At 50.2% G+C, this 23,378-nt stretch overlaps 2 protein-coding genes across 2 annotated transcripts in view; one reads left to right on the forward strand and one right to left on the reverse strand.

Annotated features, from left to right (window-relative positions):
• Positions 1 to 13,698, reverse strand: part of MRPL30 (mitochondrial ribosomal protein L30) — a 191,170-nt gene extending 177,472 nt beyond the window's left edge. The window contains exons 1-2 of the mRNA XM_069636683.1: positions 13,617 to 13,698; positions 11,142 to 11,216 (exon numbers count right to left, since the gene is read on the reverse strand). The gene's annotated coding sequence lies outside the window, so the exon portion shown is untranslated. The remainder of the gene's footprint in view (positions 1 to 11,141; positions 11,217 to 13,616) is intronic.
• Positions 13,699 to 13,713: 15 nt separating this feature from the next.
• Positions 13,714 to 23,378, forward strand: part of MITD1 (microtubule interacting and trafficking domain containing 1) — a 241,138-nt gene continuing 231,473 nt past the window's right edge. The window contains exon 1 of the mRNA XM_069636681.1: positions 13,714 to 14,001. Coding sequence (XP_069492782.1) covers positions 13,863 to 14,001 — 139 coding nt within the window. The 5' untranslated portion in view covers positions 13,714 to 13,862. The remainder of the gene's footprint in view (positions 14,002 to 23,378) is intronic.

Consider the following 23,378-nt stretch of genomic DNA (forward strand, 5'->3'; position numbering starts at 1 on the left):
ATAAATAAACGACATAGTGCAACGATGCAGAGGTCATATACCGCTCCACAGCAAGTCTTTAGGCACATGCATAACGAGGTGGGGGACCCAAGGCAGTACAGTCCCTCATTCCCCCTTAGTGAACCAACAATTCAAAGTCAAAAACCTATCCCGCGTTGCCCATAACTGACGGTCTCTCAGCTCGGTGATGGCAAAGCCATGAGTATCCGTGGTGAAGCGGAGTTTGAGCGCTCATCACTCCCATGAAGGAGATAGGACATATACTCATCCCACATCCTAGTGTCCCCCCAGGTGTTCCCCCTCATCACCCCCCATCTCAATTCCATATTGTTACAGTACAAAATGTCCCGGGACCATTGGGCAATCGTTGGAGCCATGGCACTACCCCAGCCCATAGCAACCCTCCGCTTGGCCAGAATCAGCAGGAGAGTAACCAACTTCCTAAACCCTTTCGGTACCTGGGCAGTGTATCCCAACAAGCCCATCAGCGGATCCAGAGGATACCGTTGGCCCACGATCTGCCCCATCACATCAAACACCCCCCCCCCCCCGAACCGGCCAAACGATACACAGTCCCACGCCACATGGAAAAACCCTGCGGGTTCATACCCACACCTCTTGCAGGCCGCTGACCTGTTGGGAAAATAACGATGCAGATACCCCAGAGAGTAATAGTATTGATGTAAAAATGTGTAATGCACAAGCTTAAAATTGGTATTGATGGCCCCCTTCCTCGTACCCTCACAGCAGTATAGCCGCACTTCTTCCGAAACCTCCCTCCCCAACAGCTGTTCCCACTCTACACGCGGAGATGATGCGAACAGCGATCTGTTCTCTATCCCCGCTGTATAAAGCTGCCTGACCAACACTCCCTTAATCACACTAACAACTGCGCCACCGGGGGTTGCCCGGGAAAGGTCGGAAAAAGCCGCTTCAGCGTCACCCGAAGCCTGTAATATGAAAAGACATCTAACGCAGACAAAGCCCCAATATTTCGCAGCTGCTCCATGGTTAGGAATGTGCCATTCGGGAACAAATCTGCAAACTAAACCAAACCCAGCCGCTTAGTCATGGCGACATAGCCTGCCTCGCTAGTCACAGGTATACCAGGGATAAATATGACCGGGAGCTCCGGCGAGTAAAGTATACTATTCGCGGGTGTACGCTCCAACCGAGACCAGGCCTTACACGTTAACTCCACCATATTGCGTACCACCCCCGAACGCGTCAGAGACGTCAGAATAACCGACCGGAGCAAAGCCGGGGACGCAATGGACCATTCTATCTCCACGTGCCTATGTTCCGCCACCAATCCATACCAATACCATAAGTAACTGGCCTGAGCCACCCAGTAATATAATTCAAATTCAGGCAACGCAAGGCCCCCACGGCGGACAGGCGCGGTAAGCGTACCCCACGCCACCCGGGCTTGCTTGCCGGCTCAGAGAAAGCGAATCACAGCCGATTTGAGGGCTTGGAAGTAACTCTTAGGCGCCGGTATAGGAACATTAACACATACAAAAACCGGGGCAGAATGGCCATCTTGACCACAGAAACCCTCCCATACAGATTGAGCGGAAGGGAAGCCCACCTTTGCATTGCTTCCTTAGACTGCTGAAGCACCACCTCATAGTTACTACGGAACACCAGCTCCATAGATCGAGCCAACGTTACACCCAAATACCGTGTACTGAGCATGTCCCATTGAAAACCCCCCTCGTCTTGAAAACGAGCCTGCCCGTCCGTCAAAGGAAATATCACCGATTTACCTGGGTTCACCTTCAGCCCAGAGAGCTCCCCAAATTGCTGAACATCTAACATAACCGGATATAAATTGACCTCAGGGTGGCGCAGGAACAAGACCATATCATCCACGTACAGCGAAATAACCACTCTATGGGAAAACAACTGGATCCCGCGATGGATATGAAGCTCCCTCACCCTCTCAGCCCAAGGCTCTATGGCCAAAGCGAACAAAAGAGGAGACAAAGGGCAACCCTGACGCGTCCCCCTTTCAAGCGGGATCTGTGCAGTAACCTGCCCGTTGACCCTCACCCGTGCCACCGGTTTTTCATATAGAAGGGACACCATAGCCAGGAAGGAGCCCCCCACCATCCCCCCCCACCCCGAGACCGGATCTACGCAGAACCGTAAACAAAAAAAGGGCCATTCAATAGAATCAAAGACCTGAGTGGCATCCAATAGGACTGCCACAGCCGGGTCCGTACTCGGGAGGTCGGCTATCAACCCAAACATCCGCCTCAGACCAAACGACATCGAACGCCCTGGTATAAAGCCCGCCTGATCTGCTCTCACCAACGTGGACATCAGCGGCGACAAACGAGACGCCAAGATCTTGGCCAAGATTTTATTATCCAGATGTATCAAGGAGATCGGGCGATAAGAGGAACAATCCCCCTCAGGCTTCCCCGGCTTTAAGAGCACCACCACCATGGCCTCTCTCAAGGATTCCGGCAATTGACCTGTAAGTACCGCCTCCTGGTATACCCGCAGTAAATAGGGAGATAATTTGTCCGCAAAACACTTATAAAACTCGGAGGTGAACCCATCCGGACCTGGGGACTTCCCATTGGGTAACAACTGTATAGCCTCCCGCACTTCCTCCAGCGACACCGGCCTGCCCAGCCACTCCCTCTGCTCCTCCGAGCACTAGTACAGACCAACCTGGTCGAGAAACGCATCAATATCCGCCTGCGAAGCATACAGGCGGGCATAAAACGTGTGAAACTCATTAAGGATCGCCTCATCCTCAAAGTGATTTACCCCATCCTCGTCCATGATGACCGCCACCCTGCCTCCCGTGGAATGCATCCGTGTGTCCCTAGCTAACAGCCTGCCTGGCGCCTGACCCTCACCGTATTTCTGAGGGGCCAACCTATCCCATAAATACTGAACCTCCCGCTGGGCTAGGGTGCAAAACTCCTGAAGACACCGCATGATCTCCCCCTGTTGGGCCTTGGAAGGAACAGGGGCAGCCTCCTGCAGCGCCCGTATCTCCTCCCTTCCTCTCCGACTCCCTACGGATCCTTTTCAATATGCCGGCTTCCTTGGAGATACATTCCCCCCGTATTACGCACTTAAACCCCTCCCACAGAGTCCCCATAGAGGACACCGAACCCTCATTCATTGCAAAGTAGTCGTCAATTGCCTTCCCCAGTTCCTCCCGGAAAACCACATCTTGAAGCTCAGTCCCTTTAAACCTCCACGGTAGTCTTCCCCCCAATCCAGGGAGACCGGGGCATGATCAGAGAAAGTGTGAGCCAGGGTCCAAACCCCTGATACCTGCCCCAGAAGAGCCTCAGACACCAGAAAATAATCCAGTCGTGCAGCCGAATTGTGTGGTGCAGAATAATGAGTGTACTGGCACACCCCGGGGTTACGCACCCTCCAAACATCCGCCAATCCCCAGACCTGTTGCATGCCCTGAATTTTAACCGAACACCAGCTGCGAGAGCGAGAGTGGTGCCCAGTGCGATCCAGAGAGGGGTCAAGCACTGCACTGAAGTCCCCGGCCCATAGTACCTCCCCCGTGGATATATCCGCCAATTGCCGCTCAATCCATTGTAGTGAGTCAATCGTATCCTGGTTAGAGCCATAATAACTAATAAACGTATACAGCCTCCCCTGCACAAGCCCCTGGAGAATAACCGCCCGTCCCTCCTGATCCCTCAATACCTTGACCAGTCGAAATCCCACCGACCTATGCACCAAAATGGCCACCCCCCGGGAGAAAGAGGAGTATGATGAAAAATATCTGTGGCACCCCCAGCATTTACCAAACTTCGCCTCTGAGTCCACCGTCAGGTGAGTTTCCTGAAGAAAGGCCACCTCCACCCGATGACGTCGCAAATATTGTAAAACCTCATGGCATTTTGGCGGATCGTTAATGCCCCGCACATTCCAGGATAAAAGCCTAAGTGACTCCATCACCAAGCGACCAAGAATTCATCATGCTAACAACCACCGACCCCCAACAGCGTTGTGTGTCCCGTGCCATGACCCCCTTAACCAACAACCAAACCCCCCCCAGCCCCCACCCCTACCGACAACTCCCCAACTTGTCGGTGCCACCCCTGCATCCTGCCTCCCAAACACCCACCCAACTCCCTCCCTTAACGTGCCAGAGACCCCAATTTTCAGGCACCCCAAACCCCAACAACATAAACAACCAGCTTTCGCGCTAAGGGGATCTACCAGCCCGACCCCCCGGCACCCCACCGTTATTTCACCGACTCTTTCCACAGAAAGCAGTCCCGAGGATCATGTCAGCGACCATGTAGCAAGCCCAACAGTTCCCGCCCCCCAAACCATCCCAATGTAGCGCCTCTCTGGGCACGCTCCTCCGGTAGCATATCCAAAAAGGAGGCCGCTTCTCCCGGAGATTGAAAGAACAGCGCCTTGCCCTTATGCTCCACACGGAGCTTCGCCGGGAAGAGCATGGCATACTTAATGTTTCTGGCTCTCAGCTGCTTCTTCACGTCAAAAAAGGTTTTCTGAACAGCCTGCACCTTATCTGAAAAATCCGGAAAGAACCTGATGACATCCCCCTTATAGGACACAGTGCCATTCTCCCGTGCCTTCCGAAGAATAGTGTCCCTGTCCCGATAATTCAGGAGGCGAGCTATCAAAGGTCTTGGTGGAGCTCCCGGAACCGGCCTCCTGCCACTCGGTATCCTATGAACCCTCTCCACCACACACACCGGAGAGAAGCCCTCCGAGCCCAGCGCTTCCCTCAAAATGTCTTCCACCAGGCTTTCCATATCCCTTCGGTCTACCGACTCCGCCAATCCAACAATCCTCACGTTGTGCCTCCTCGACCGCGACTCAAAGTGCTCCTGTTTCTCCCGTAGCTCCTTCAGGACCTTCTGCACCTCCACCATTTCTCCGGACACCGAGTTCGCAGCATCCTCCACCCCGGAAATCCGTTCCTCCGCCTCATCCAGCCTCTCACCATGCTTATCTAGCCTGACCTGCATATGATCTACCTTACAGGTCAGGGTGTCCAGTTTCCCATCCAGAGACTGAATCCCGGACTGCAGCTGCAGAAGCATAGCTTTGATATCCTGAAGAGCTGAAGAGGGATCTGTTCCGGCCGTCAGGGCACCCTGCTCCGAGGAATCCACCATCGTTCCTCCGAGCTTAGCCTGAGCAGGCGCCTCAAAGTGTAGCTTGGCTTGATGCTTCCCACTCTTTCCTGATTTTGACATGGCAGTCAAAGAGGGACAGGAGAGAGGGCAAAGGTCCCGCTAACAGGAGTGCACCCGGAACAAAGCAGGCCCCTCCCAGAGCCACCACTGCGCTGGCTGGACCTCTCCGTCACCAGGCCCCCAACCACAAAGCAGGAGGTGCCAAGCGGTTAAAGCGCCACCAACAGATGTACTGCCACTCACGGGCAGCAGGCTCGGTCCAAGCATACAGGTATACCGAGGGTTACAGGGCAGTCAGGTCACTCTGCCCGTGCACAGGACCTCCAAGCACAAGGGAGCACCCAGGCCCCCACTCTGCTCCCAAAGCCACTGAAACAGTCCACTCTCCAACCTTGTCCGGAGCTGTCCGCGTGTTCCTGGAGCTCCCACTGCAGGACCAGTTCTCCCCAGCGTTCGTGCCTCCCGGCCGCGGAGAAGGATCCCCCAGGGAGCACGGCCACCTCTCAAGCGGCGTCTCCCCACACATCTCCACCGCGGGGATCCCGGCCGCAGGGGCACTCCAGCAGCGTCGCGCTGCCGTGTCACCGCCGCGGCCCGGGGAAATCCGCTCCACCAGCAGCGCCGCTCCGGCAAACCTCCTCCCAGGCCGCTCGCACTGCCGTCTATACTCCTCACCGCGGCCGCGTCACCCCTCTCCAAGTGCCCGGGTGCCCCTACGTAGGGCCCTGCAGCTGCACCGGCACACAGCGGTCGCCCGCCCGTACAGTCCAGGGCGCAGCCAACGGCCTCCCGCGCGACAAGCTCACTCCTCCCAGGCCGATCCACCTCCTTGCCACATCAGCACACCTTCTCTCGGGTCAAATCGGAGCCTGCAGGGGCCAAGCAGGTACCGGCGCTGACTCGCCGCAACAAGCGGCGAAAAAAACTCACGAGTCCGCAGGATTTCGTGCCGGATAGCCGGGGGTGCCGAGGATCTTCACAGACCATCGGCCATGCTGGTCGGGCTCTCGAGCGGCCCCTCATCATTCCCTTTAATAGAGCCTGTATATCTTGTGCCAATTCCTTCTCATTTACTCCAGAATAGACACAATGAATATGTCCTTCGCAATTTAATTAATTACTGTTGCCCATGGTCGAATGAACCCAATAATGCAGAAAAAGTTGCGACTCGCCTTTCTACTTTATGTGGGCTAATAATGATTACCCCCCTATTTTTGATAATGTTCATAATTTGTGTGAACATTACGTACATCCAACCTGACATGTCTGCTGACTCAAATCACGCACTCAGTGCATAGACTGATTTTTCATGGGCAGAAAATTATCTTGGATGTAAGGAAGTCCAAATGCCAAACATATTTTTTCAAATAACCAACAATTGCATAGTGCGATAGCAGCATGTCAAAATATACTAAAGTGCATATTTTTCTCATGTGCAAAAATTACTTGGATGTAATCTAGTCCCAATGCCAAACATTTTCTTCTAATGAGCAGAAAATACATGGTGCGAAAGCAGCATATCGAAATATACTAAAGTGCATAGTGCAATACCACATTTGAATAAGGTGCATGGTTTACTCATGGAATAAATCCAAATTAGCAGCAATGTACAAAAGTGCATAGTGCAATACTGCATTGAAATAAAGTGCATACTTTTTTCATAGAGAGTATCCACGTTGGCAACCAGACATAATCACGTCCATATGGAATGCCCAATGGGTTCCCTAGCTATCTTTAAAGTGCATAGTGCAATAGCGACTTATGTGGTTACCTTCAAATACAGAATGTAATACCAACATAGCAAATATGTATAAAGTACATCATACGCTGGCCAGAATATATGTTATTGAGTCCCACCACGTGTCTGTTCTACTTACTTGCAGCATCAATCACAATTTCATAACCCTGTGTAGAGGAGCAGCTAGATGCCTCTGCAGGAAATCCCGCCCCCTACCTCCTATATGTTGGAAAGCAGAGATTGTGCCATGTTTGACACCAGCAGTTGTGTCAATACTTTATACCCTATACAGGGTGACTTGATGTGTTCAGTATTATCTGTGACACCAGACCCCCAAGAGGAACCAAGGATTGGTGTCATGATAGGAGGCAAATCCTTCTCTTTTCTCCCCCCCATTTCATTTTTTATTTGCATTTCTTATACATCATGTATTATAATACATTAAACATTTCCCCCCCCCCAGGGCTCCCCTCCCTCCCAGGTCTTTGGTCTTCCTTTCTGCTTTCTCCTATAGATCATGTTGGCCATCACTTTCCCTTCTTGTCTCAGAGTTCTCTCTGCCTGTCTTTGCACCATGCTCGCCTCGTTTCCTCTCGTCCTCTCTCCTTGCTGGTGGTTCTTACCCTCCTTCTTCCCTTCTCTTTTATAATTCTTCCCACTCTCTAGCGGGGGATGCTTTTCAGACAAGACCGAAAAGGTTCATCTTCCTTGGGCACCAGGCTCTCCTGGAGTCCTTCATTAGAAATTGCATCACCAAATCCCCGTCTCCGTAGAATTTCTGGTGTTCTCCCCTGAGTGTATATGTTACTTTTTTCCATGGCTGGCAGGTTACACATTTTTCCCACCCATTCGTGTTCCGTGGGTGCCTCTTTAGCTTTCCATTTTCGGGCAACTAGCAAGGCCCCGGCCATCACCAGGATTACATTTTTCAAGCTCCTGGTCCAAGCCCATTATAAACAACACCTTATTTGTCATCTTTTCTAAACCCAATATATCCTTCAACGCTTCTTGAATCATCCCCCAAAATGGTTCGATTGTTGGGCATTGCCACCATACGTGGCACCAAGTTCCTTCCTCCCCTCATCCCCTCCAACATGCTTTGGATGTCGTCCGATAGATTTTGCACAGTTTACTAGGAGTAAGGTGCCATTGGTACATCATTTTTTATCATATTTCCGGAATTTGTAGCGAGTGTCAATTTGGGTATATTCGCCCACAGGCTTTGCCATTGTTCGATGTTGATCTCTTGTTTGACTTCCCTTTCCCAGTTGCACATGAACCGTCTTTCCCCCAAATCCTCCCCTTCTTTGATCAGTCTGTATAGCGCCCCCACTAGGCGCCTGTTCCCTGCATCAGTGGAACCTTATTTGTCGAACGTGGTTTGTTTGCGTGTCGCTGCTTCCTTTACTTTGAGATGTTGGGCCCAGTGTCTCAGCTGGGCCTAATGGAGTCTTTCCCCTTCCTATACCCCAAAGTCACTTTTACATTGGAGAAAGGGTTTTATCTCCTCGCCTTCGTAAAGATCCCTTAGCATCCGACATCCCCCTTCTTGCCATTTGTCAAATTCTGTCCAGGACCACCCTGGCATGAATTGCGGAATACCTTAAAATCAGGGTAAGCAGCGATGGAAACGTAGTAATTTTTTACCACTTTACCGCCTCGTCCCATGTTTGCCCTACTAGGGACTCAATGTCACTACAATGCATGTAACGGAGTCTATCCTGCCGGGGTAGCCATAGAACCTTCTCCAGATCCATCCCCACCACCGCTTCATCCATTTCCCTCAACTTTTTCCCCCCTCGGTCCTCCTTTGCCCAATCCCTCAATACTCTAATCTGGGCTGCGCGATAATATGCTATTGGATCGCGTTCTCCCATCCCCACTTTGTTCCTAGGTTGCAGCATCAGTTTATGGGAAATTCTTGGTTTCTTCTGCTCCCAAATATAGGCCTGCGTGTGTTAACGTAGCTTTCAGAAAAAGGATATCGGGACCTTAGCAGGGATTGCCATAAACGCATCTAGTAGTTTCAGCAGTTTCAGCAGGCATTTATCCTACCCATCCATGATGTGGTCCAGGTGCTCCAGCCGTGGAGCATGTTCTTGATGACCTCCATCAGAGGGGGATAGTTAGCCCTGAATAGTTGGTCAATGGTTTTTGTAATGTAAATTCCCCGATATCATATTTTAGTTGGGGGCCACGAGTACGCTCACCCGGCTTTTATCGCCCCTTCCTTTTCTGGTGATATTTGTAGCCTCAGAACCTCTGATGTGTTCCTGTTTATTTTCAACCCGGCTACCTTCCCAAACTTTACTAGAGCCTTGTCAACTGCTTTTAGGTATTCCTGTGGATTTGTTAGAGTTAGCAGCATGTCGTCTGCGAATGCAGCCAGTTTATGTACCCTCCCGCCAAATGGGACCCCTTCTATGTCTTGGTTGGTTCTGATCGTGCTCAGGAGAGGTTCAAGGTGGATGGCGTATAATAGCGGGGACAAAGGGCATCCCCGTTTCGTTCCTCTAGATACTGCTACTGGGTCAGAGAGCTCCCTTTTTATAAGCAAGCGTAGAGAAGGGTTTTGATAATTGGCAGCTATTTCGGACATAAAAGCCTCTCTGAATCCCTTGTTGCGCATGCTTAGGAAGAGAAACCGCCACTCCACCCTATCGAAGGCTTTTTCGGCATCCAACGAGATCACTAGGGCCGCAGTACGTGATTTGTTAACCTTCTCTACGATATGGGCAATTCTCCTGCTGTTATCATGCGTTTGCCTACCCCGTATAAATCCTGATTGATCTGTCTACCAGTCCAGGGAGTAGACGTTCTAATCGGTTTGCCAGGATCTTGGTATATATTTTGGCATCTAGGTTAATGAGTACAATCGGCCTGTATGCGCTGCATGCTGTATGATCCTTCCCTGGTTTAGGCAATAGTATCACTTTTGCTTCTTCCATCGATGGTGTTATACAGCACGTACTGCACCCTGACAGCACACCACCAAAACGTACTGCCGCATAGCCAATGAACACAAACCTTGACATGTGCAGACCTTCATATACAGTATTTACCTAAACAGTATACGTTTTTACCAGGTGTGGACTCTGACAGCTTGCTGTATAACTATTTCTTGCCTGTCATACAGAGCATAGGCATTTTAGAAATTATATGTGGTAGATGAAGAAGAGATGTTGCAAAGAGGGTGGAGATGAAAGGGCTGAGAATGCATGCAGGTGTAGATACTTTTATGGAAACTTTCAGCATCATTTTAGAATGTCAAACATTGAGTCTGATAGCATTTTCTAAACTGTTAAAGGAACTAGAAGTCTCAATTGCATATGGTCAGCACTGTGTTCTTCGTGCCGGTAAAATACACTAGAAATACCCAAAGATGCAATGTACCTGGTCACCAAAACATTAATGGCCAAGATGTTCAGATCAAACAATTCCCCACAAATACACTCTTGCATTTCACTAAGATTGATGGCATGATAAAAGCTTAAGAGAAAAGAAATTGGACGAATGTTGAAAACATGTGACATGAAATACACTAAGGTATTTCTTGCTCTCTGCTTTACCTCCAGACAAAGGAATGCATTCAAATCATGGGTACTACTAAGAGGAATACCATTTTCACCTCAGAAGCCAAGGTGCTTCTGAGAAGTACACTTAGCTGCCCCTGCCTGATATACAAGTTGAAGACCGAACGCAATTTACAGAAACGCAAGCAAACACCCTTGTGGTAACCAGGACGTTCCTATACACAACTGTCCCTGCCTGGACCTTCATGAAAACACAAACATGATGACCTGATAAAATCCACAGCAACACAAGAAAACACAAATGCGGTTACCAGGACATTACTATGCACAGCTGTCACTGCCTGGACCTACATGAATCACAAGCAGGATCACCTAATAAAACCCAAATCAACACAAGCAAACCACCATGTGGTTGTCCGGACATTTTGAACATGCATCTGTCTCTGCCTGGAAGCTTTGCATATGTTGTGAATACCTGGAACTGGCGGTAGCCCATACATGTGCCATGTAAGGGCTTGCTGTGAGAAAAGAAGACAGTGCCCCGTCAGCCTGCCTTGCAGAACACGCTTTCACTAAACCTCATTTTCCTCTATACTTGGTGTCCTGGACATTTATTGTGCTAGTGTGACCGAGTGGAGAGGCCTGGGCCCCAGGTCGAGTACTGAGCTTGGCATACAGATATACCTATATAACATGATGTACCTGTGTATGGCAGGGCATGAGGGCACATCATAAACACGACTGAAGCGTAGCGTGTCCTTTACAGCATAATGGGTCCTATATAGTGGAAGAAAGATTTTAGTTTACAAAACATGTGAAAGTTACATTTGCAACATGCTGTGTTTTGGATCCTCGTTTCCCAGTGGTAGCTATTGCTCACCGTTTGATGCTGAATAACCAAGAGTTTTTTTAAAATTTTTATTTGTATTTTTAAAGCGCTCACACAGCCCAGGGGCATTGAGGCACTGTTACAGGAATATGTCTCTTAGTTGCAGGAATACGTCTCTTAGTTGCATATTTATAACGTGCTTAATACCCAGAGGTTTTTAAGCACGGACCCGGGGATCGAACCTGTGTTGCTTCGTGTCGTCTTGTTTTCAAGGCAAACATGTTGCCGCTGGGCTATCCTCCCGGGACAAGCTTCTGCTCATCCAGTCTTTATTTCTATTCCTGCAATTCCTAGTCTTATTCCACCTGGATTTGAGGTGCACTCCTCGCAGGTGTCCTGCTTCAGCGTCTCACGCATTGTTAAAAATCCCACTAGATCTGTAGGGCGAGTTCCATATTTGACATACTCGACCTAAGAGAAATGCACTCGTCCCATGGGGACGGGTGATAATATTTACCAGTGCTTTCTGTTAAATGGTGCATGTCGCCTTAAGCACACTACATATTTGGTGCAATGCTGCCACTCCAAAGCCAACCATGCAGAGTGAAACTTGCATTAGCCATTTACTGCAAACTAAGTTTGTTTTCAGTAAATGCCAAATAAAAGTATCAAAGATCGTTATACTTGCCAACAAGGTTGAGTGGCATGCAAATAGTAGGCACACTGCAGAATATCTGCTCCCCATTGCGAGTTTGCTAGTAGGTTTTGCAAACCCTGTCAAAGCATTCAAATATACTGCAGCTAGACTAATGGAATGCATCAGAAAATGTAATCATATCCAGGAAGCTTTGATGGGTACCTACACCATTCCAGATGATCAAAACAGCCTGCAACACATTGAAGCCTGTATCAGCCCAAGCACCTTATTACCTACCTATCATTAGTGGCCAGTGAAATTCCATAAACTGAAACATTCCGAGACCAGCAATGAAAACAGGCCATGTTGTGCTATGCACCATCACTGTAACACAACATTTCACCAGATAATCTGCTACACCACTACAGTTCAGAAAAATTACTCATCTCGGGAGGATAGCTCAGGGGCAACGCAGTTGCCTTGGAAGCAAGACGACGCAGAGCACCACAGGTTCGAGTCCTGGGTCCGCGCTAAGAAACCTCTGGGTATTAAGTGCAGTATAAATAACCAATTACATTTACTTACGACTACTGCTCAAACCGTTTCTGAAGTAGTGCTTAGTGCTTCACACCAGGAGCACCATGGCAGATGCTTCACTCTGGCCAATGTCACCAATTGCTTCTTTCCTGGACTCCCCTTCAACCCCTTCCATCCCTTCCATCCTACTCCCATGCTATAGCATTTGCACGTTCTGACTGTTCCAAGACCTTTTAAAAACCTTTTTTGTTTTATACCCTCTCCTCATCCCTATTCCCCCTTGTCTTGAAGCACCTTGAAACGGAATTGTTGTATAATGCGCATTACAAATGACCAATAAATAAACAAATAAATACGTGCAGATCTATGTTGCTTCCTATATTCCTCTGTGCTTTAGAAACCCCTTGCAGAAGATCATGCCTACAAACCTGGGTTATGGACATCGAGTTATATTGTAACATAAAGCTAGCTTATGTGAACCCGTGTACTAAAGACATGTTTGGAGCCTGGTGGGTCACGGGTACACATTACAGTTGGAAAACTCTGCTTTGTATCCTTTAATGGCAAATAAAACTATAGTACCATTTAGCTCAGCTAACAGAAAACTGTTACCTCTGCAAACATGGTGACAGCAAATCAAAAACCCTGCGTTACTATTTCTATTTCACTGGAGTTAATTCTTGCTTTTTGCGGTGCTGGTACCGGTGAACTGATATTCAGTAAAAGAGACATCAACAGAGTCCACGTGATCGTTTAAATGATAAGCCAAACGCATTTGTGGCAATGGAACAGAGGAAGGACATAATTTGCCCTTGGATGCATGGCCACCGAAATATACCGTGCTCATCAAATCGCTTCACCACCCTCTCCCACGCTGTACAGCCTTATTTACCTGTGACGTTCCCAGGTCACAAACCGGTAGAAATTGACCTCATGAAAAGAAGCGACCGAGTAGTGCAGCTCAGGTTTGTGGTCTCTCAAGCATACGCAACCAACGGGCAGCCACGCCCCCCGTGACGTCTACTGTACAAAGCGGCCACTGCTAACAAAGCAGTCGATTACTTTTTAGTACAATAACATTCAGTAACTCTTCATTGTTAATAAGGTCTGTGTACTTTTCAAAACAAGTGTGTACCTCTTTCCAGTTTCCTATTTCATAATATCCCGGTTTTACCTTAACCCAGGCTTGTCTAAACCGTTGTCCCTTTTCTCTTTCGACTGCGAAGATTCTGGCAGTAAAAAGAGAAGATGTGCCACTCTTTAGAACTCAGCTGAAATAGAAACCGAAAGTGCAATGTGTGCTGTTCTACACTTTTGCTCCGGCAGCCGGAAGCAGCCAGATCATAGGAACTGCTGAGCAGTGCTATCCATTCCGAGAAACTGGGAGTCTGCAGGGCCCATATGCAACGCTCCGCCAGGCATGGCGGCGTTGCCCGGAATAGAGCAATCTGCAGTCGCAGTTTTAAAGAGAGCTGTAGAATTGGACGGATGCTCCAAGTTCCAGGAGTCGCTGATCTGCTACCAGGAAGGCATAGACCTGCTACTTCAGGTGTTAAAAGGTAAGAAGGTTTTCAAGTTGTAAATGTGTCAAATTTCAAACTCTTAAGTACAGTGACACTTGGTCTCGAGCTGTTTCAGCTGAGACAGACAAGCACTTATGTTTTCCTTGTATGCTACCTTCAGTGCGAGGGACAGGGTTGTCGCTGTGTTAGTCCAGCTTTAGCATCACACACCGTGCACCTTTTATAAGATAAATGGAAATATACAGAGAATGGAACAATGCATTACCTTCCTATTGATGAGAACAGGTGCACACTGATGCGAACACATCTAATAGCAGTGCCTGGCAAATGTATAATACTTGTACACAAGCCAAAACGGTTGACTCTGCCAATGCTTGCTTTTTAACAGGATTTTAGTGAAGGAAATGCATCGTGCTGATAAATCGAGTGGCTAAAGACAGAGTTCGTTAGGGCCTTTTTATTACGCCAGTAGCACATTTATAGCTTCAATTAAGTAACTAACTCTCAGAAGACTGCTTTAGTGTAACGTTTGATGGTAAGGCTTGATTAATGCAAGCTCAGATTAGAAACTGTCACTCGTATTTTGTCCTGGCCCTGCGGTCAAGCAATCCAGGCAGTTCCCTTCGGGGAGCACCCAGCCAACATCCAGTGACGGGGAGCACCCTGTCCGCCCGCGATTACACAGGCGCTTCAATGGCCTCGGGCACATAGGCCATCATCACAGACGGCGCCAGAGTTGCCCAGCGGTGGCACCAGCATACCTGCAGAGTTGCCTGGCATGGGTGCTGCCAATATAATGAGGGACATTACCTCCACGTCCACTCTTCCTCGTCCCAGTACTTACTTCATGAGGCACCCGCCTCCGACACAGGACCTTCTTCTATTTCTTTAAATCCCTATAACTCCTCCCCCACATCCATGTCACTCAGTTTAAATTTTTCCTGCCTCCGGCAGGTTGGACTTTTTCTTCCCGGTGCGGGGCACCAGGGAGCACCGATTGCTGGCCCCCTGGGGGGGGCTGTGTGGCGGGGCCCTCGGCTCCCTCAGGTGCGGCACTGCTCCTGGGCCCCCTGCGGGGCTTGGGGTCACAGTTGAGCTGGATTGCCTCGCTCGGTTCTTTGCTGGGCTCCGGACCGCAGCGTGAGCATTGTGTCCCGGGTCCTGCACGGCCCGGGGGAAGGTAAGGAGAGGGGAGGACTGGGCTTGGTGTTTTTCCCCTCTCCTCCTGTTTTGGCCATCTTGATTCGACTTGGCAGTGTGGGCTAGCCTTCCCTTTTGTTGTGAGGCCTCTCTGCTTCTTGTCGTGGGGTGACAGTGGCAGAGAGTCTTTGGGAGTGCGGGGGCTCTGTTCTGTCGCGGGCATGTCACATACCACCCGCTCCTCAGACACACACAGCACAGGATGCACCGGATGTTGGCTGCATTATCTGGGGGAAGGTAAGGAGAGGGGAGGACTGTGCTTGATGTTTTCCCCTCTCTTGCTGGTATGGCCATCTTGACTCCTTTGAAAGGCCGTTACCTCGTGCTCTGTGTACACATCTTTATTGGAAATGATGGCAAGCACTTGGCAGTATGGGCTAGCCTTCCTTTTTTGTTGTGAGGACTCTCTGCTTCTTGTCGTGGGGTGACTGTGACAGAGTATTTGAAAGTGCGGGGCTCTGTTCTGACACAGACATGTCACATACCACCAGCTCCTCAGACACACACAGCCCAGTATGCACCGGATGTTGGCTGCATTCCTTGCGTGCTGCCTGTGAATACGGCGCATATTTTGGACACATCTGCAAGCGGCCGGAAGGGTACCGGCCTGGCATAGTCTACACTTCGGGTTCGAGTCTCAGCGGTGCTGACTCGGTCCTTCATCCTTCCTAGACCGATGCATTGGAACGATTTAGAGCATGGGGCTACCAGCTACTGGATACAGGGCTCAAACCACCTCTCAGTCATGTGGTGTGTTAGTGGTGTGTTTGGGTCTGTGCTAGCTATGGACGCAGACTCCTTGTCCTGTCCTCTTCCTCTAAACTGCGCAAGGGAAAGTCAAAGGAGTTGATTTGCTTTTCCCTTGTCCGGCATGGGATTATGGAAAATGATCATGGAAGTAACTGCCATGCAGGGGGTTCCCAGTGTCTCTTCTTTTAGGCCCTAGGTCCTCCGGTGCTGACGTGTTGCTTTCACGCCTCCTCTCAGACTTGTGGGAAGTGATAGGGCACATGGTGGCACATGTCTGTGCTTGGAGGGGTTCTCAGAGCCCCTGGTGCCGGTGGAGGGGGATGTCACTTCAGTGGGTTTTCCAGTATAGGCATACCTCAGGTAGGGGGTTGCCTTTGATGTCGGCTATCTGGGATGGATTGCTTTGCCCCGCTTTGTGACAGTACTCTGCCCTTTTGACGCCAGCCTGGTGGCTCCTCTGTCGGCTGAGGGGGCCATAGTCTGCTGGACTTCTGGCCTGTCCAGTATCTTCCTTTTGATAGGTCAAATCTTTTTGTGGGCTGACAAGCATGCTGTTATATTGTGGCGCAGGCCTGTTTCAACGTCCTGTGATTTCCGTCTGGTGCAAGTGCAGTGACTGGCGGTTTTCCCTGGCTCCTCGTCTCTATCTTCTCGGAGGTGTATGGGACCGGTGGGGTTCGGCTTCCTGGGTAATGGGCTCCTTCTGGAGGGGGTATCAGTTGCCGTTCCTGTCTCCTCCTGTCCAGGTTTGCATGGTTAGGACTTTGGTACCCAGCTCACGGTCCAAGTAGTTGGCCATGGGATCCGTTCTCTCCGAACGGTTGTTGTGGGTTACCGTCTTGCCCGTTCCTCTCCCTGTTCAGGGTCAAGTTTTCTACTTGCGGGTGTTCCTGGTCCCTATGCCTTCTAGGATGTGTCACCTGCTTATGGGTCTCAAGACCCTGCACTGCTTGTCCGGACGTCTGGGGAGAGCGTACTCTGGATGTTGTGCAGGGGGGGCGCTTGCTGGGTTCTCAGAAGGAAGTATGTCTCGACTCACCTGTTGCTGAAGTTACGGGGCACGTGGCGTCTTGCATGTTTTCCAGTTCCTTGAGCCTGTCTTCGGTTACGTCTCCTGGTGTCTTATACTCTCTCCCACTGGCTCCCGACATCTCGGCTTTCGTAGTTTTGTTTTCAGTGTCCCCAGCGCTGCGAGTGTCCCTGCTATGGTGGCGGGGGGTTTCAGGTCTACAGGCTGAGGTGTGCATGGTCCTTCCTCCTGTGACCTCTCCTACTACCAACACCAGCAGAAAGGGTATACATTGGGGGTCCTCTCAGCTCAAGGGTTGTGAGATCTGGGGAGAGCCGGTGATCATCCAATTGGCAAGAGTTGTGCCATTGTGCAAGCTCTGGTGTACTTCGAGGAGTTGCTGGACGGTCGGCGGTTTTTGGTCCGATCGGACAATACAACGGCCTTGGCATATGTCAACTGCAAAAGGGGTTCCGGCTGTTCCTTGAATGCTCTGGCAGCGCTGATAGGCACCTGGGAGGAATCTCATCTGGTGTATCTGCTGGCCTCACGTATCAGAAGGGTGGACAATGTTCAAGCGGATCTTCTCAGACGCCGGTTTTCACTCCTCTGCAGAACTGGTCCTGTTGGCCCAGGTCTTTGCGGTGACCTGTGTCAGATTAGGGTCCTTGGTTCTAGACCTGTTTGCATCCCCGGCCTCAGCAGAAGTTCCCCTCTTCTGCTCTCGGTTTCAGGTTGAGGGGATTGGGGGATGGACTCCCTCTCTGTACAGTGGCCTTGGGGTTTTTCCTTTATGCCTATTCCCCTTCTGCCCCGGGTGGTTTGGCGCATCTGAGTGTCCAGGGTGACTGTGTTGTTGTTGGCTCTGTTCTGGTGCCGCTGGAGTTGGCTCCCCTCTCTGTTGGAGCTTCGTTCCTAGGAACCTTGGCTGGTTCCGAGGTGGCCGTGTCCCCTTCAAGGGGATCTGCGGTTAGAATTCCACCGGATGCAATGGGCGGTGTGGCTATTGCTCAGTCTAGGTTGATATCTCAGGGGTTCTCAGATCCTGTAGTTGAGTCCAAATGGATGCTCTTAGACCCTCCACTCTGAAGGTGTTAGGCAGACATTGGGGCCATTTCCGAGACTGGTATGGGCAGTCTGAGATCCCTCCCCTGCGTTCTGGCCTCTGCTATCCTTCGGTTCCTCCAGGAGGGGTTTTGACAGGGGCCTGGCAGTTTTTCCAGGCTTCGCTCTCAGCGGGCCTCCATGAAATTCCTTTTGAGGGACTCTGACGGTCACTTGGATGGGGAGGTGTTGGTGGGGAAGTTGATCCAGGGTTTTTCTTCTTCCCTTCCTTGTGCTGATAAAGGGTTTTCCTTTTGGGATCTCCCTCTTGTATTACGGTTCCTTCACGGGCCTCCTTTTGATCCCATTTCCGAGATTGATATCAAACATCTTACACTGAAATCTGCTTTTCTCATTGCCCTCACTTCTGCCCGTAGGCTTGGGGGGATTGGGGCTCTCTTATGTCGCGCTCCTTTCCTGAGGGTGCTGCCAGACTCGGTGGTGCCGGGGTGTGGTCCAAAGTTTCTCCCTTCAGTTGTCTCTCGGGTTTCACACCTCTCAGGGTCTGGTTCTCCCTGACTTCTTTCATGATCCAAGAACGCCTGAGGAGGTGGCTCGGCTTAACATTGATGTCCGGCGGGACGCGTTGGAGTATTTGGCTTGGTTTGCCTTTTCCACCAATCTGATAGTCTTCTGATTGCTTGTGGTCTGGCTGGGGCTGGGCATAACGCATCTGTGGTTTCCATTTTCCGGTGGTTCCGGGTTGTGATCTCTAGGGCCTATGTGGCTTCTGGCCTGCCTGTGCCTGCGCACAATCAGGGGCGGTCTACCAGGGGTTTTGCGGCTTCCTGGCCCGATGTAAGGAGGGTTTTTCTCTGCAAGAGATTTGTATGGCTGCCGCCTTGACTGGTCTAGGCATTTTCATCAACCGCTATGGGTTGAGTTTCTCCCACTCGGGGGTTGGTTCCTTCGTGGTTGGAGTTTTTGTCTGTGGGGATGTGATTTAAGAGTTATTGTGGGTGTGTTTTGCTGCACTGTTTTTGGCTCTGTCTCATTGGGACCTTTTCCCCGTTGATGCTTTGGTATACCTCATGAAGTAAGTACTGGGACGAGGAAGAGTGGACGTGGAGGTAATGCTCTGATTACTTACCGGTAATCTTCATTACTCCTAGTCCTACTCTTCCTCGTCACAGTACTGACGACCCTCCTCACCCTCCCTGCGGGGAAGGTCCCATGCTCCGGCTTGGTAATATGAAACTGAGTGACATGGATGTGGGGGAGGAGTTATAGGGATTTAAAGAAATAGAAGAAGGTCCTGTGTCGGAGGCGGGTGCCTCATGAAGTAAGTACTGTGATGAGGAAGAGTAGGACTAGGAGTAATGAAGATTACCGGTAAGTAATCAGAGCATTATGGACAGCGTTGCCTAGCAGGGGCATGTCCTGGTAGAGGGGCCTGCAGGAGCAGGCCCTCTGCCTGCTATGCAGCGCACTGCAGCAATCGGAAACAGTAGGCAGGGGTCAGTTGACATCGACTGACGAGCCGGAAATGGCTCGTCCCTTTTTATTCTTTCACTTACATGGTCACAGACTTGTGACATTAGCACGAGCCCTGGTAGGGACCTGTTCCCTCAGAAGGGCTGGCACACCACACTCTTCCTTTTCCACAACGAACAAACAAATGACAAACACCACTGGACATCAAATCAATTAACAGTCACAAAACAGTAATGCTTGGAATCTGGGTGCAAATAATAGTCACGTACATTGGAGCTCAGGTTGGGACAATCACTACCTCCGAGCTACTTTGGTAGTTTCAAACATAACACATATACTGAGCATTGGTACACATTTTGGGTGGTTGGTGGATGCTGGTGACATGTTGGAAATTCCTCGTTACAAAAGACCCTTTATTCAACTGGGTGAGTGGGAGTTAATCCACTGAATGACACCATTGTTGGCTCCTGGCACCATTTAAAACATGCCCAAAATATGTTGGAGCACAGTTTCACACCACATTTTAGTTGGGACCACTTTAACCATGTCTAGGGTCTGCAGACTCCCAGCATTTCTATGGATGGCTACTGAGTCCATTTTGAGGACTTGCAGGGCCGTAGGAGACCATCCCAACATACAATGGTATTGGTTCAGGATGTTCAGTCCACAGTTCGGGGCTGGCAAAGCCGCACCTGTGGGCCCCAGGGGCCACATCGGCCTGGTCTGTGGATCGTGGGGGGCAGGCATGCAGCAGTATTGCTGGTGGGAGGGTGTCTGGCCCCTCATTTTACTCCCCCTTCCAGGCAGGGCACTGTTGACATAGGAGGGCGCACACACACTCTTAAGAGCTGCAACCCTCTTTATTTTCCTGCTTTACGTGTGTGCTGGTTCTCCTTCTGTGGAGATGCATTCTTCCTTTTCTTTTCCCCAAAACTCTGTAGCAGAACTGTCACGCGTGTGTCTTTTCCTTAGTCTTTCGTAAATCCCCCTCCTCCTCACCTGAACTGTTGGTTTCCGCTGATGCTTTCTTTCGTCTGCTCCAGGCTCCTTTCTTTTATTTTTATGCAGGTATGGCCTGCCTCGAGAGGAAGCCACAGTGGAAGCTTAGAGGTAGCTGCCTCCGGACCCCCTCTCGAGACAAGCCCAGTCAGGGGAAAAAGCCTGCGGCATAAACCCCCCTCCCTTAATTCAAGTCCAGTGAACTTTCTGTCTTTTCACAGACTCCGAAGAATGAAGGATCCGGAAACTGCGGTGAGCAATGTAGCTACGAGAGAAGCAAGTGGTTCCAGCAGACAAAGAATCTTAGTGGACGGAGACCAGGGATTAGGCAATAATAGAAGGCTGAAGAGCTGGGGAGTTTACAGACATGGAAACTGTGGGAAGTTGAACAGAGAAAAGACATGGAAAACGCCAAAGAAGCCAAAGGGATGACTGAAAGACAAGACTGACTAAGGAGAGAAACAAAGAGAGAATTCCAGAGGATAGAAGCGAAGGAGCAGGTGAGTAAGGAGATCTGTAAGGGCATAGAGGGCAAACGCACAGAAGTGCAGAGGGTGAAAAAAGTACCAGAAGGAAAGCAGGAGAGTAGGAACAAGGAGGCACAGGCGGAACGTAGCGAGGCACGAGATGAAGTTAGTCTTGTAAGAAAGAAGGAATGGGCACAGAGCAGGCAATGGAAGAAGGGGGGCAAAGAGGACAAGCAAGGAAAACCAATGGGCCAAAACTAGCATAAACAAACCCAAAACCGCAAGAAGGAGAAGTCGGGGTTGCAACGCGCCGACCGCCGGAACTTAAATGCTGTTATGGTCCCGCAGCGGCCATTGCCGGAAACACTAGACCGACACTAGCGCCTTTGGAATCAACGTGGCGGAAGCGCTAATGGCAGCCGAACCGCCAATGATTCCAGAGACGGCAGTTACCCCGATGCATGACAAGAGCACACACATTCCCTCTGCCAACACTTCTCCTATTGCATTTTCCAAATGTCACTGCCACTTAGCCCTGGAGCACAGGGGTAGCGCCTGCATGGCACCTTGAGGCGTGCACGTCCCTTGATTGTCGGCCCTTTTCTGCAGAAAAGCATGGGCAGCCACACACCTTCACTTTCTTTATTTTGTTTGCACACACTGCTCACATTTCTTCTTTCCACAGCCCCTCCTGCCACGGAGCATCTTCATCTGCATCGCTGGATCGACCCGAGGATCATGTTGGAGTGGCGTATTTTCTTTTTGCTTTTGTGCTCAGAGTGCGGGCAATTCACTGCCACTAGGCCCAGGAACCTCGGGATTGTGCGTACAGCCGCACAACTTCACCATTTTCTTTAACTTGAGCTCCAATGACATGATCACAGAGCATACACCGCCGGTTGGCCTGGGAACACTGGGAGAGTGCCGGCACGGCATGTGAAAACATTCACAGCCGTAGGTGTGGGGCACGCTACTGTAATGTGAGCTCAGGCAGTCACTTGTGTTTTATTTCTTCTTTGCTCTGAACCGGAGCACCCAGCAGGCGTCTTTCTTTCCCCCGGGCAGCAAATAAATATATATATTGTCAGCCAGGATCGTCCTCTGTTCTCACTTTCAGGCGAGACTTGGGAACAATGATGTTTCGGCTGCCAGCTGTTGTGGGTTTGCCAGATGCTGTACGGCCTTCACTCCAAGTGGGGGTAAACACAGCTCCCTGCAGCAACAGCTCAGAGCAAAGGAGTACTGCATTTCTCACCGCTGCTACGGGCCGGGGGCTCCTCATGCATAGCGCTCACCACTGCAAGAGAAAGGCGGGGCCAGCCCTACCTGGGGCTGCATCCAGCACTCACACGCAACACTGACATCCCCTTTCTTCCAACACAAACACACCCCACATGGAGCACAGCGCAGACCCCTCACAGGACCTAGCAGACAGCCAGACTTCTACAGCGGTCGCGCAGGCTCCTCCTCCCAGCGGGTGATGCCACATTTACACCAGGGCATAAGAGCCCAAACTCATCGCCATTATGTCCTGGCCCTGCGGTCACACAGGCCAGGCAGATCTCTGCTGGGAGCACCCGCCAACATCCGGTGACAGGGAGCACCCTGTCCGCCAGCGATCACATGGGCACTTCAGTGTCCTGGGGGGCACACAGACCATCACCATGGACTGCGCTGGAGTTGCCTGGCAGGGGCTCTGCCAATACAGTGAGGGACATTATGAACAGCGTTGCCCAGCGATTCTACTCTCTAGAATCGACTACTGTAATGCCCTATGCAGTGGTGCTAACAAATCTACCATCCAAAAGCTCCAAACATTACAGAACAATGTCCTAAGAGCAGCCCTAGGTATAAATACAAAAACCCACATCTCCTCCCTTAGACGCCATCATAAATGGTTATACACGTCCAATAAAATACAATTAAAAACGCTTTCTTTGACTCATAAAGCCCTCAATAACGTGGCCCCAAGTAACATTACATATAAACTCCAGAGAAGAATTTCTCTCAGACCTACCAGAATTGGGAATATTAATTGTCTGACCATACCTAAATATAAGCTCACCACTATCGGGGGTAATGGCTTCCCTGTAAAGGCAGCTAAATTCTGGAACTCACTGCCACAAGATCTGAGAGCCGACCAACCCTACCTACACTTGAGAAAAAATGTAATAAAATACATCATCGCCACTGACCCCTAGTCTCTTAGTACTTGGATCGGCCTGCAACTGAAGAGACCTACTCTCCTTGTATTAATATTGTAATACTGTGTTAATACCTGAAGACCATGTGTAATCTAGCCTACCCGTGAGCCTGAGTGATATATGGAGGGCATCACTTTTGTAATCTATATTTTTGTACATTGTTTACTGTTTATTTCTATATATACATAGGCCACTTGCAGTTTTTGCTCTTATTTTGCACATTGTGTATATTCTGTAAAGTATGTA

This window comes from Ambystoma mexicanum, chromosome 7p (assembly GCF_040938575.1).
Source record: "Ambystoma mexicanum isolate Mex_15411 chromosome 7p, UKY_AmexF1_1, whole genome shotgun sequence".
In the NCBI taxonomy this organism is placed as follows: domain Eukaryota; kingdom Metazoa; phylum Chordata; class Amphibia; order Caudata; family Ambystomatidae; genus Ambystoma; species Ambystoma mexicanum.